The 15,392-nt window shown below is 37.7% G+C and overlaps 1 protein-coding gene across 1 annotated transcript in view; it reads right to left on the bottom strand.

The window, feature by feature from the left end:
- Positions 1-2,910: 2,910 nt before the first annotated feature.
- Positions 2,911-15,392, bottom strand: part of LOC110957547 (protein kinase C epsilon type-like) — a 128,992-nt gene continuing 116,510 nt past the window's right edge. The window contains exons 13-15 of the mRNA XM_022203605.2: positions 12,327-12,515; positions 7,810-7,956; positions 2,911-7,597 (exon numbers count right to left, since the gene is read on the bottom strand). Coding sequence (XP_022059297.1) covers positions 7,451-7,597; positions 7,810-7,956; positions 12,327-12,515 — 483 coding nt within the window. The 3' untranslated portion in view covers positions 2,911-7,450. The remainder of the gene's footprint in view (positions 7,598-7,809; positions 7,957-12,326; positions 12,516-15,392) is intronic.

Raw genomic sequence — 15,392 nt, 5'->3', positions numbered from 1 at the left:
GTGTGCAGGCCTCCTCCAGCCAACACACCCGAAATACACAGACATGTGATGTACTGCAATACACGGATGTGTATTTGCACACTTTTGTGTACACTCTTGCTCACTATAAGCAATTAAACATTTTCACATTTGTACATTCTTTACATAGGACAGGGGTGTCAAACATGAGGGCCGCGGGCCAAAACCGACCGCCAGAGGGTTCAATCCGGGACACTTTGCAAAGTGTAAAAATGACAGAGAAGACATTCACTGTGAACTGGAAATTTTGTAAAACTATAAATTTATAATAAAAGTTGTTTGAATATAAAGTAAAATACTGTATTGTTCATTGTTCTTTTGTCATTTTGTGTCTCATTTTTGTGATTTTTTGTCTTGTTTTTGTTGTTTTTTGCCTGAATTTTGTCATTTGTTTCAAGTATTTGTTGTTTTGTTTCTGGTTTTTGTCATTTTGTGTTTTCTTTTTGTCTCACTTGTGTTTTTTGTCTACTTTTTGTCGTTTTGTTTCTCTCTTGTCATTTTTTGTTGCGTTTTTGTTGTTTTTCCATTTTTTTGTTGCTTTATAACTTTTTTGTCTAATTTTTGTGTGTTATGAGAACCGACATTTCAGGTTTCTGTGAGTTAACAGGTTCACCAGATACTGTTTTAAATTCCTGTAAAATTAGAAGGAAAACAGAAAACTAATAGATTTTTTTAAGGATCAAAACTGAGCTTTTTTCAGACCTTGGAACAGTAGCATGCTGCTGACACACTCTTCCAGAATAATAATCTAATGATGTCAAAGATAATAATATATCAGAGGGTCCAAATCAACTACATTTAGCTGCTTTGTACTTTTACTTGCAATGGAGTACTTAACATTACTGTAGTGGTACTTTTACTTTCACCTCTACAGTACAAGAGTCTCATAATGATGATCTTCTATTTAACCACCTTAAACATGGACAATATACAAAGAATGCAGAGGAAACAATCATCCCAATCATTTGTCCATAAATGATTATAATTAAATAGGTTTTACTGACAAATTCCAGTATTTGCAGCATTTTATTTTGAGACCACGCCTGAGTTGATGGGATGTCCTGCAGAGCATTCAGTGGATCTAAACCAACATATCAGCAGATAAATGAAAACTGTCTCTTCCTTTCTTTGCAGTTTGAAGGACATAGAAGCAGGAAGCTCGTGTCTTTTAGATAAGGATCAGATTTTTTTACCATAATAATGAAAACACTGTTAATCGTGATGAAGGTTCGGACACTGGCAGCAGAATCACATGTTTTCTGTTTTATCGCTCATCTGCTGTCAGCTGCAGTCTTAATTGACTCAGTAAGCACACTAACTAGTAATTTGTTGTAATTTAATGATAATTTAATGCAATAATGACAATTTGCTCTTGTCTGCTGCTTGTAGTCTCAGTTCTAGAGCTTGTGACAGTTTATTGATTTGCATCACATCCTAAAATGTGAATTAAGTTTCTTATCTGGAAGATTTTCCTGTTTAAGTCAGTACAAGTTCACTCTGCACATCCTGTCAGGTCAGGAAGTGATGTTTTACTTTGGGGGAAAAAAAGCACATTTTCTTTAACTGACCTGCTGAAAACTGCATGTAGAGGTTGTTACCCATCATGTTTTGTTGTTTGTTTTTGATCATTTTTATCATCTACGTGTTGCTAAGCTGCTTATTTGTGCACCTTTTGGCTGTTAAATTGTCTGTTCAGCATCCTGTCTGCAGAATCAAAGTGATTTCTGTGCTTTTCTGTACGCTGAGAAACGTCTTCCGCACAAAAAAGTTTCACTATCCACATTAAAAATGTAATAAGTCTGCTTTATTGAAACCCTTACTGTGGTTTTATTTAGATTTTTTTTTTCCTATGTGCAAGTTCACTATTTGCACTTTTCATATTTTAGATGGTAGAATTTAAGCCCATAGACTCATAAATAAGATGCATACTGATGTGTGTCAGTGTTAGAACATAACTGTCAGAATACATAAAGGATACAAACAAAACTCAAAATCCAAAACAGCACATTCTATCAGGTCAGGAAGTTGGATTCTGCCCTAAAAAGTGATGCTTTACTGTGGAAAAATGCACATTCTCTTAATCTGACCCACTGAAAACTGCAGGTAAATGTTATTCCCAGTCATATTTTTGGTCATTTCTATTGTGTTGCTAAATTGCTTATTTGTGCATCTCTTGGCTGTTGTCTGTTTAGCATCCTGTCTGCAGAATCAAAGTGATTTCTGTGCTTTTTGCACGCTCAGAAACCACATCTTCCACACAAAAAAGTTTCACTACTCACGTAATCTCATAGAAAAGTTAATGTCTGCTTTATTGAACCCCTTACTGTGGTTTCATTTGCATTTAAATGCTTTTTCCTCCCCCGTTTAAGTCCGTGAAAGTTCACTATTTGCACTTTTTGTGCTTGTAGCTGGTAGCATTTGAGTCCATAAACTGGATTCCTAAATAAGCTGTAGATTGACGTGTGTCAGTGGTTAAAACATGACTGTCAGATTACATAAAGGGTACAAACAAAACTCTAAATCTAAAGCTGCACAACCTGCGTCATAGTTGGAGTTGATTATCTCAGGGAAGCCTCAGAGCGTTCAGCGTCTCATCAACCGTCATTTTCAGAGCAGGTCTCGCCACATTTTTCAGAAACTAGGAGACAGATAACAGCTTCTGGCATTTAACGCCGTCTTCCAGTGCCAACATCTCAAATATTTGTGATCAACAAACAACTGCTGCTATTTTTCCACACTGGAAGGCAATGTGGTGATTGAATAAAAAGTTTGAGTGTAAAACAGTGCTTTAAAGACAATTCTGGTGGAATTTTGTGCATTTTTTAAGCCAAACATGGAGAGTTTTTTTTAATCTTTTACACAATTAGAAAGAACAGACCAAACAAACATGAGTTTCTCTTTGACATCATGATATTTAATTCATTTTGAAAATTAAAATACACCTTCACATCCTTTTAAAAATACAGTACATTTGGCACGTAGCGCAAAACAAATAAAAAAAAAAATACCAACATAAAGACACACAGAGGGGCAGGGAGAGGTTTCATAAATGAACTAAACCACAGGTCAGGTGACAAAACTGTACAGACGAAGCTTCACAAGTACAGGGACTGCAAAATAAATCCATAAAAACACTTAAACATACAGTTAGATTCTGCATATGACCAAGAGGAAGGTGAAGGTTTGACACTATAAGTAGCATAATACTGTTTCCATCATCTCAAATCAATTTATCTCCATCGGTCAGTGCTCTGAAAAGGAGCCTCTTACGCCGAGGATGTTTTTGTTGGAAGTTTTGCGTAAAGGACTTATGGGAAGCGGCGTCCCTGTTGGGTCGTAGCGGGACGAACAGTTTTTAAATTACAGGCTGAACTAAGGCGCAACAGGAGACACATTAAGAAGAAAGATGTACATAAACATGACGTTAAATCTGCTCCCAGTATTGCTGCTACAACATGCTTTTACTGCTACATGTACAGCACAGCCTGTTGTACTATCATCTGTTCTATAACTCAACCACAGCTCTCAGATTACATTCATATGCAACTATTAGCACTAGCTGGAGGGAATTCTGCTGTACAAATGATGAAATATTCAGAAAGACACCTCATTTTGTTTTGCTAGTATCTCCACAGTGTGTTTGTTTCGGGTCAGGCAGGTAAAACTACCTGGTTAAGACGTGAAGAAATGGGCGTCATGGTCAACTGAGAAAACTGTTGATGCTCAAATGGTTCTCAATTTGAACATCAACAAACCTCAACACAATCTGGATCAGTTTTTCATTGCACAATTTCTCCAATTTATTGTGAAGTTTGCATGAATTAGGCTGGAAAAAAAGTCTCAGAATAGTTCAGATTTGCTCCAACTAGTAGTCGAGGAACTCAGCTTTGTCTTTTTGGGGAACACTTTGTTTTATTGGTGAGCAACTTAATAGTAAACTGATAATCGCCTTGGGACATTTGATGCCAATTAAAGTGAGAAAAAGCTCCAATAAAACCAAGAACATGGTTGTTAATCAGACAAAATTCATCTCTTTGTAGTTTGTGGTAATTTACTGGAACTGAGTGAAAGCGTACCAACCCAACACACTCCACTCTAATTTCTTTGTAATTATTCATGCCTATAATGCAGGCGTTGGCTGAATATCAGATGCAACAGTCAGCATTTTTCCATTTATTTATTTTAGCTGATTCCTGATAAAATAAATCAATTTAAAAACATGCTACTTTGGCTCTAACGCTTCTGCCTCTCTCCTTATGATTAATAGTTAACACTGAAAGATAAATGTTAAAAGGTTACTTTCAAACATATGTAAAACTTAAACATCAGAACAAAGTTTGTGTTTTTCTAAACTTTGACACCAAGATTTTCATTTTACTGCACATATAAATCCTTTATCAGTCTCCTGGATTACTAATAACTACAATTTGTTCCTGTAAACCAGATTAGTCAAACCTGCTGTAATCAGTACCATATAATACTGAAAACATGCTTTTAATGTAATAGAATATTAGGCCAAATTAGGATCTTTTCAGACTTTCTGCAGACAGATTTGTGTGCAAATGATTCACAACGATAGTGATGAGGTCCCCAACTTTCTAAATAAATAAATAAATGTTTGGGGACAAAAAATAAATAATAAAAAATGACAATATAGTAAGAAGATGATGTCAAAACAGAAACCAAAAAGTGGTTCGTTGAGCAATGCCGCTGTGGAGTTCCTCAAGAAACCATTTCTAACTCAAAGTGTTCCTCCACAGTAGCAACGGTGAGGAACCCCAAAAGGTTCCTTTAAGGTTCTTCTATTTGTAAGTGTATTGGATATTATATTTTCCAAAAACTGCACATTAGTGCATGATAATTACATATGAATGTAACAGAGGCTGATGTTAACTGACCAAAATGTGCCCTAAAGTAAAACTCAGAGGAGTTCTTTTTGAATGTGTGTCCGAGTAAAAGTGTGATTGAGAAGGAAATCGATAAAAAAAGAACCAAAAGATCTAAACAACTAAAGTAAAAACGCTTTCAGAGTATTGCACATGGGGTTTTCTTGAAGATGTATGTTTTCAGTTCAATATAAAGTCACAAAGCTGACCTGCAACACCTCAGAAGTTTTAATTCGAGCTCAGTTTGCTAATCTGAAGCTTATTTTACCTCCATGTTCAGGCGGCACAGGAGGAGGAAGAAGAAGGTGTTAAGTACAACGGTCAGCGTCTCTGACCGGCCGAGTCTCGCTGAAATCTGTCAAATCTTAAGATTTTCAACAAGATTCAGTAAAAACAACTCAACAACGATGTTTTAAATAAAAAAAATAAAACAAGATGATGACACGCACACACACACACACACACACACACACACACACACACACACACACACACACACACACACACACACACACACACACACACACACACACACACACACACACACACACACACACACACACACACACACACACACACACACACACACACACACACACACACACACAGCAGAGCAAATACATTCAGTTGAACACATTCAGTCACATACTCCTCTGTGCACGATTCTCCTGTGGAATCACTGGGTTCGGTTCGTAGGTCCAGTACATCAACAGGTCCAACAGTTTCTGTACACACAACAAGGCAGCTCAAGGATAAAGTGGTCGCGAAGATACTCAAGGACTTAGATTTTGCTCCACGAGGGTCCGACGAGTTTCAGTAACAAGCACTTGAATTGAAGGAAATGTTTTTAAAGGGCTCATTTAATATTTTAGAATTCAGCTCAACATTTGGCTTCATTGGAGAAGTTCTCAAGTATCACAACATGTGAAAAACAGCTAAAACAATTCCCAGTGGTGAGCTACGCTAGGTCTGTTAGCGACAAGCTAATGGTACCATTCGGTTCTCAATTTTTTGTTTCATTTCATGTCGTTTGTCTCATTTTTTGTCATTTTGTGTCTCATTTCTTTTATTTTGTGTCCCATTTTTGTTGTATTTTGTCTTATTTTTGTTGTTTTTTGTCTGACTTTTGTTGTTTGCTTCAGTGGCGAGCTACGCTACGTCTGTTAGCAACAAACTAATGGTACCATTCAGTTCTCAATGAAGAATGTTCTAACAAGCTAAAATAAGGAGGGAGAATACCTGAGATAAACCAAAATTCAAAATGCCAAAGTGTCGCTTTCACGATGCCTCTTCTTTTATTTTGCCAGCTTGACTCTTAAATTCAAAGCAAAGCACTGACAAAGACTGACACTAAAATGTCTATTTTTTTTCTCTGTTTTGTTTCATGGCATTTGTCTCATTTTTTGTCTCATTTCTATAATTTTGCATCTCGTTTTTGTAATATTTTGTCTTGTTTTTGCTGTTTTATGTCCAAATTTTGTTGTTTGTCTCAGTGGCGAGCTATGCTAGGTCTGCTAGCAACAAGCTAATGGTACCATTCGGTTCTCAATGAGCAATGTTATAACAAGTTAAAACAAGGAGCGAGAATTGCTGAGATAAACCAAAACTCAAAAAGCTAAAGTATCACTTTCATGATGCCTCTTCTTTTAATTTGCCAGTTAAATTCAAAATAAAGCACCAACAAAGATTGAGACTACATTTAATTTCTGTCTCTTTTTGTTTGTTTCGAGTCGTTTGTCTAATTCTTTTGTTGTTTTGTGTCTCATTTTTGCAATATTTTGTCTCGTTTTTGTTGTTTTTTGTCTGACTTGTCGTCTGTCTCAGTGGTGAGCTATGCTAGGTCTGCTTGCAACAAGCTAATGGTGTCATTCAGTTCTCAATGAACAATGTTCTAACAAGCTAAAATAAGGAAGGAGAACTGCTGAGATAAACCAAAACTCAAGCCAAAGTGTCGCTCTTATGGTGCTTCTTCTTTTAATTTGCCTCTTAAATTCAAAATAAAGCACCGACAAAGATTGAGACTAAAATTCTAACATCAAAATTTTTTTTTTGATTTCTTGTCTCTTACTTTTCAAGACCATTTTTTTTGTTTTAATCTTTAAATACAATCTTTTTTTTCCTTTTTGTTCACATACACATTTAGGGCAGAAAAACATTGGTTAAACACAGAGACAGACACAGGATACAGCACAGTGTGTAAAGAAATGAACCTTCCTATTCTACACGACAACACATACATGCACGCTTGTACACACATTTAGATTTCTCTCTCTCACACTCACAAAAACACTTTGACTGTGTATGTACTTCAAAACTTCCCTCCGAGAAGTCTGGTTTTGTCCATTAGAAGAGCGTCCGACCTGCACTTACATGCTGAGTTCGATGAAATACGCACAAACAACAAGAGCACATAATGAGGAACACAAATGGTCTAGTATAATTCCTGGAGCAGTCACAGTTCAGGAGGTTTTCTTTAAATACTGTGTCTCTGAAAGTGTTCGGAAGTGTGCTGCAGTGTGGTGAATTGCATGTTTGTGTGTTTGTATTTAGGCCGCAGTCTCATCTCCAAAGTAGGAGAATCCTTTGAACTCATCTTGGTTGATCTGCTTGATGATGTTGTCCTCCACTGGCGTCAGGACGGGCTCCTCGCGGGTAAAGTCCTGGTCGAAGTTATTGACGTCCCTTTTGGTTTTCTGAAAGAACAAGAAGACAAGATTAGGGGTCTTTTTGGCCTTTGGATCTGCTGCAGTGTCAGCAGTCTTCAACAAGTATGATCAAAGCTTAATCACTTTAAAACAACATTCCTACACAACATTAGTGCCTCTCTTCACCTTTGAACAGAACAGTAAAAACGCTCACATTTTAGCCTCATCGCCAAGAAACAGAACCCTTTTTTGTCACTCACAATGCGAGGTTTGAATGGCGGCCGGATCTTCCTCTGCTCCAGCAGCGTCCAGTCGATCTCTCTGAAGAATGGATGCAGTTTGATGGCCTCCTCCAGACCCTGAGCCACCACGCAGCCCAGACGCTTGTTCGGACTCTTCGTCATAAACTGATAAAAGATAAAAAAAAGGACCAAGATTCTCTAATTATGCACAAGACATTGTCGTTATGAAAAGAAGAAAATCAAGTCCACCACAACATAAATATGATTTTTGTTTAATTTTCTGATTAGAATCTATCATTTTGTTCAGCTGACAGTGTATTTATTTATGTTTTTATGGGTAAAGAAGACATACTTATTCATTTCACCTGAAAATAGCTCTTACACTGAAGCAGAGAACACACAGTCACCAAAAGGTCAAAAATAGATCTGATAATGTGAATCAAAAGGCTGTTGAACATGAAAAAACAATAGAAAAATCATTCACTTTCAAGTTCAAACGATCATAAACCAGCTATATGTGTGTGAATGTGTGTTTTCTGTGTCGGTCCACTCACTGGTTGCATCTTAAAATGCATCGCTGGCTCATCTTTATGTTATTTCTGGTGTGTTTTTTGCTGTTGTCACATTTTTCCTTCTGCAGGCTCATTTTTCACTGCAATATAAAGTTCTGCACCTCTAGAAGTAGAGAGAACTCAAAAATGTCCTCTGTGAAGAATGACTCAGTTAAAATTGAAGAAAACACACAAAAATAATTTATTAAACAAAACTGGTAAAATCTTGAATCAACTCATCCAGTAAGTGTAACAGGTGTTACCAAAACAGGAAAAAAAATGCAAGCTCTACATATTATAGATCAGGGTGCCAATCTGTCCCATGGGGCAACTTTGTAAAGTGTAAAAATGACAGAAGACATTAACTGTGAATTCTAAACTTGTAAAACTATAAATTTAAAATAATTTCCAGAGCATGACAAGCTGTTTGATCCTAAAGTAAGACAAAATATTGTTAATCGTTTGTTGTCTGACTTTTGTCGTTTGTCTCATGTTTGTTGTTTTGTTTCTGGTTTTTGCTGTTTTGTGTTTCCTTTTTGTCTCGCTTGTGCTTTTTGTCATTTCTGTCATTTTGTCTTTTACTTTATTAGTTTTGTCATATTTTGTCTCGTTTCTGTTGTTTGTCCACGTTTTTGTCACTTTGTAACTTTTTTGTCAATTTTTTTTCTCTTTTTTGTTTTGTTTCATGTTGTCTCATTTTTTGTCTTTTTGTGTCTCATTTTTGTCATTTTGCATCTCATTTTTGTAATATTTTGTCGTTTTTTTTTGTCGTTTTTGTTGTCTGACTTGATCATCAAGTACAATACTATATCATTCAGTTCCAGATACCTGTGGTTAAATGTTTTGTGTCTTAGAAATAGGCTGGAGTCTGGCTTGGATTTTGTTATTAAATACATTTCTCTCCTTCTGATTGTGCCAATGTTCTCTTTTTCTGCAAGTAACAAGGCCAACAAGCCAATGGTAATTATGGTAAAAAGCCTTTAGTGCTAAAACTGCCTTTAGATCTGATATATGAGCAGGTTGAATATTTTTGCCGACTGCTAGTTGCCAACTAGAGACTGTCTTCCAATGAGATCTTATTAACATGTGATGTTCTGACCGATAAGTACTTTTAAAACTTATCTGCGCCTCAGAGTTCTTCATCAATGATCATTATTACTAGACAGACTAGTTGAAAGTCACTCTGCTAGATTAAAGCAATGCAGCCGCTGTTTGACTTCAGATTTTTTTCAGGATTTTCTCATGTACTCGAACTTTTGTGGAGCTGTGAGTCGAGAGGGTTCATCATATGACTGGAGGTCCTTCAGCTGGACGACTCGACCAATCAGAGCCCAGAGCGCCGGTCAAGCGACTGGTCAGAGTCCAAGACATTGTCCAACATAAACACACACACTTTCCCACAAGGCTTTGCAGTCCAAGCCGTACCAACAGCCAAGGTAAACGCAGGGCTTGTGATGGAAAAACTGGACGAACAAATACACAAACGGAAAAAGTGGCATCACACACACAACGAAACGCACATTGAAAAAACACACAGAGACAAAAGTAATAGAGAGGGAATTATCCAATGTTCTTCCAGCAGAGCAACAGGAAACACAGATCAACAAACGACACTAAAAAAAGGCTGCATCCTTGCTCGCATGTGACCAGAGACGACAGCAGACAAACAAGACGACGGATAGGAAGACAAGAACAGGTTGAATCTGTAATGGCTCATCAGGACAACAGTTCCTCATAATGTGTGAGATTTAGTGCACAAAACCACTTTTTCTTTAGACACGCAAAAAAAGAAATCCAAGGAACAACAGAAAAAACAACTTAAGGAACACAGAGTTCTGAAAGATTGCACTAAAAATGTTTATCTTGCAGACATGTGAAAAGCCTGAGATACTGTGGCTGCAATATAATAAACTAGAAAAGCAGGCTGCTGGTACTTGTACAATTTTTGACGGATGAAAATTTTTATAAAAAAAATTACTTTGCAGTGAGCACAAGCATGTGTACATTATGTACAGATACTAAATCGTGTGATCTAAATATGTAGTCTGGACGGATCACAGAAATGTTTAACAAATCCGTGATCCGTCCAGACTATACGCCGCATCACTGTCAAAATCTAATCACTTGGTCCTTGTGTCATTTCTGACCTTCCCTGAAAGTTTCATCCAAATCTGTTAGTCCATCTTCAAGTAATGTTGCTAACAGACGGGCAGACAGAAAAACAGATGGACAAATATATGCCAGTTGACACATAACTCTTCGTATTCCTTGGCGGAGTAAAAAACTCCAGTTCTAAAAGAACTTCAGCAAATGGGACCAAATCATTAGTCAAATCAACAGTACATTTTACCTATTAAGCCTAAAATGCCACCAGCAGGTTGGAAACTCATGCAGTCTTTTATCAACTATCAAAATAATGCAATTTATCAGAGGCAGGAAGTGTAAAAATAGACAACTCGACGGGCTGTTGTGTCAGAAAACGGGACCAATCCAAGCTTTATGTCTTGTTAATTCATCAAAATCACTTCATTTTACATGTCTTGTTGTTTTAAAATTCCCCAAAATAAACCAACTAGATTCTTTAAAAAAAACCTAAACATTTTGTGCTTCTATGCATGTCATGTGACTAAAATTCCATGGCTGTTAGGCTGAACTGCAGGCTGTGCTTACACAAAGCAAAGAACAAATCCAAAATCTACACTATTATTCAAAAGCTTGTGTCACCCAGGCAATTTACTGTTTTCCATCAAAATTCCCACTTCTATTCACGTGCTAACATAATTGCACAAGGGTTTTCTAATCATCAATCAGCCTTTCAACAGCATTAGCTAACACAATGTAGCATTAGAACACGAGTGATGGTTGCTGGAAATGAGTCTCTGTATCCCTTTGAAGATATTTCGGATTGATTTAATGTTATCTTCATAAAAAATGTTTTTGTTTCAAAAATAATGTTACTCATAAGTGACTCCAAACTTTTGAACTGTAGTGCAAGTAGGACAATATCTATAATATGTAAAGTCACTATATTTTTTGCAGTATCATTAAAAAAATTAGAAAACTTGGAAAATGTATGTGTTGATTCTAAAAAAACAACAACAAAGTTTCTTTTTGTGATTTATCTTCAGTGTTTCCCCTCCCATATAACCAGCGAGGCGGCCCACCTCGTCGGTATAGGCCACCGCCTCATTAAAATACTGCCGACATTGCCGCCTCACTGGTCCGCGGCAAAAAAACAAAACAAAAAAAACAAAGTGCAGTGCAAAACTGGGGGGGGGCGGCTGTGGCGGAGACGGCCCGATAGTATATATAATCCCCCCCGTCAACAACTTTCAGCTGAAAGTGACCCCACCACCTCACAGCCATTTCAACCCAGGGGAAACACTGATGTTCTTACCTTTGGTATATTGAACAGAAGGTATCTGAGTTATCTGTACTTCTAGTCATGGTTGTTCTGTTTCTATCAAGGTTACAGAACTTTATATCGCAGTGAAAAATAAACCCACAGTGAGTAAAAATGTGACAGGAGCAAAAAAAGAAAAAGCCCAGGAACTTCTTGGAGTTCAGGAGATAAAGAGTTAGTTTTTAAAAGACTGAATGGTATAAACTTGATTGCAACAAGTGAGAAAAGTTTGCAGTTTGCTGTTTTCTATACAAAACTGAGTAAATTGAATACTTTGGAGTCCAAAATTCCACATTAAGATAATTTAATCAGTTACATTTTGCGGTTGTTAGTAAGAAAACAGCAAACTGCAAACTTTTCTCACTTGTTGCAATCAAGTTTATACCATTCAGTCTTTTAAAAACTAACTCTTTATCTCCTGAACTCCAAGACAGTTTTGTATGGATCTTCTGGTGTTGAAGCCTTAAGAACAGCATGGAGCTGTCAAATTTGTTAAGATAAAGCGGAATTTCTGCTCTGATGCATTCATTTCAACTGATTAAGTCAAAGTACACAACACAAAACATCTCCCGCGAACTGACCGCTCTCAGGATGGACACGGCCTCCTTGCTCAACCAGACTGGATAGAGGACATCATCATGGAGGATGGACTCAAACAGGTCGTCTTCGTTATCGGCCTCAAACGGTGGCTGTCCTGCCATCATCTCATACATCAGAACCCCCAGCGCCCACCAGTCCACTGACGGACCGTAATCCAGCTCCTGGAGGATCTGAACACATGCAAAGGAACAAATATGTCAAGAAACATTTATCAAAGAACACGTGAAGAAATTTTTACCAGCTCAACAAGATATTAGTTACATCCACAAAAATGTTTTATTAATTGATTGATCATCAAGTTACCCATTCGTGGTGATGTGTAAGTACAAATTAGCATTTTGATTTCTTAAAACAACATTAGACAAAACACATGAACAATTAAAGTCAACAATCACACCAAACTCTTTACAGCTTTAAAGTAGAACATCATTTACAAAGAGTTAAACTCTCATATCATTCACACATATCGGAGATGCGATCAGAAACTTGGGTTTGTTCCTTTATGGTGCTCTTGGAGTGTGGCTTGTCTTGGCTAGACTGGACTAAATGTGCTGTAGAATGCATCTTTATGGTATCTACACCTGCAGTGCCCAGAAGTGTAGTTTGAACTTTCATTTTGGTATTGTGTCTTCAGGTTTTGGATCCAACACACAGTGCTTTGTTTTACACTGACTTGGTTTAATATACAGTGCCTTGTGAAAGTATTTGGCCCCCTTGAACTTTTCAACCTTTCGCCACATTTCAGGCTTCAAACATAAAGATATAAAATTGTAATTTTTTGTCAAGAATCAACAACAAGTGGGACACAATCGTGAAGTGGAACAAAATTTATTGGATATTATAAACTTTTTTAACAAATAAAAACCTGAAAAGTGGGGTGTGCAATATTATTCGGCCCCCTTGCATTAATACTTTGTAGCGCCACCTTTTGCTGCAATTACAGCTGCAAGTCACTTGGGGTATGTCTATCAGTTTTGCACATCCAGAGACTGAAATTCTTGCCCATTCTTCCTTGCAAAACAGCTCGAGCTCAGTGAGGTTGGATGGAGAGCGTTTGTGAACAGCAGTCTTCAGCTCTGCCCACAGATTCTCGACTGGATTCAGGTCTGGACTTTGACTTGGCCATTCGAACACCTGGATACGTTTATTTGTGAACCATTCCATTCATCATTGTCCTGTTGGAAGATAAATCTCCGTCCCAGTCTCAGGTCTTTTGCAGACTCCAACAGGTTTTCTTCCAGAATGCTCCTGTATTTGGCTCTATTCATCTTCCCATCAATTTTAACCATCTTCCCTGTCCCTGCTGAAGAAAAGCAGGCCCAAACCATGAGGCTGCCACCACCATGTTTGACAGTGGGGATGGTGTGTTCAGGGTGATGAGCTGTGTTGCTTTTACGCCAAACATATCGTTTTGCATTGTGGCCAAAAAGTTCGATTTTGGTTTCATGTGACCAGAGCACCTTCTTCCACATGTTTGGTGTGTCTCCCAGGTGGCTTGTGACAAACTTCAAACCAGACTTTTTATGGATATCTTTGAGAAATGGCTTTCTTCTTGCCACTCTTCCATAAAGGCCAGATTTGTGCAGTGTACGACTGATTGTTGTCCTATGGACAGGCTCTCCCACCTCAGCTGTAGATCTCTGCAGTTCATCCAGAGTGATCATGGGCCTCTTGGCTGCATCTCTGATCAGTCTTCTCCTTGTTGGAGGTGAAAGTTTAGAGGGACGGCCGGGTATTGGTAGATTTGCAGTGGTCTGATACTCCTTCCATTTCAATATGATTGCTTGCACAGTGCTCCTTGAGATGTTTAAAGCTTGGGAAATCTTTTTGTATCCAAATCCGGCTTTATACGTCTCCACAACAGTATCTGGGACCTGCCTGGTGTGTTCCTTGGTCTTCATGATGCTCTCTGCACTTTAAACAGAACCCTGAGACTATCACAGAGCAGGTGCATTTATACGGAGACTTGATTACACACAGGTGGATTCTATTTATCATCATCAGTCATTTAAGACAACATTGGATCATTCAGAGATCCTCACTGAACTTCTGGAGTGAGTTTACTGCACTGAAAGTAAAGGGGCTGAATAATATTGCACACCCCACTTTTCAGTTTTTTATTTGTTAAAAAAGTATAAAATATCCAATAAATTTCATTCCACTTCATGATTGTGTCCCAATTGTTGTTGATTCTTGACAAAAAATTAAAATTTTATATTTTTATGTTTGAAGCCTGAAATGTGGCGAAAGGTTGAAAAGTTCAAGGGGGCCGAATACTTTCACAAGGCACTGTAGTTAACATAAAGTGCAGTAGACTCTGCAAAGTCACTAATCCAGTTGGTACTGGCAAATAAATGTTAACGTGGTGAACAAGAGTCTGAAGTGGAAGCCCTGTTTCATACAAAACTGCCACCGGTAGTTTATGTTAAGAAAACATAGACACTTTAGGACTCCTTTCTGTATAATAGGGCCAAGTACATCTCATCTAAAACTACAAATAAAAGATTGGTCTATTTTTGAAGAATAGATCTCTGTAGTTCATATCCACAATTTAGACCTGGTGCAGCCACTTTCATTGATTATTTAAAGAGTAGACACAGGTAAACTTTCATCAGTCACAACTCTGCCTGACATTGCGCAATCCACAGCAAGATGCACTTTTGTGACCACTGGCAGCAATTTTGCTATTCTTGCATGGACCTCGAAGTGAAATAGACAGTAAACATCATATCTTTGTCATTTTCTTCGACATTCATGAACTTTTGCACAGCAAATTTGTGTCATGGGATCAGACTGTCAACAGCAAGTCCTACTGGAATATCCGACTCAAACGTTCTCCAACTGCATCATATCCATGCATTTGAAATGTTTTTATCACAGCTCCCTGCACCTTCTTCCTTACCTCTAAAATCAAATATAAACTAAGATGCCATTGTTTTGACAGAAGAAGATCTACTGCATCCAGGACTTACAGGAAGCGTCTCAAATGTGGCGGAAGCACTGGGAACAATGCATCAGTGCAAAATGGTGGCCAAATTTCAATCAGA

The sequence above is a fragment of the Acanthochromis polyacanthus genome, chromosome 15 (assembly GCF_021347895.1).
Source record: "Acanthochromis polyacanthus isolate Apoly-LR-REF ecotype Palm Island chromosome 15, KAUST_Apoly_ChrSc, whole genome shotgun sequence".
In the NCBI taxonomy this organism is placed as follows: Eukaryota; Metazoa; Chordata; class Actinopteri; family Pomacentridae; genus Acanthochromis; species Acanthochromis polyacanthus.
This window is presented reverse-complemented; position numbering and strand designations above follow the sequence as displayed.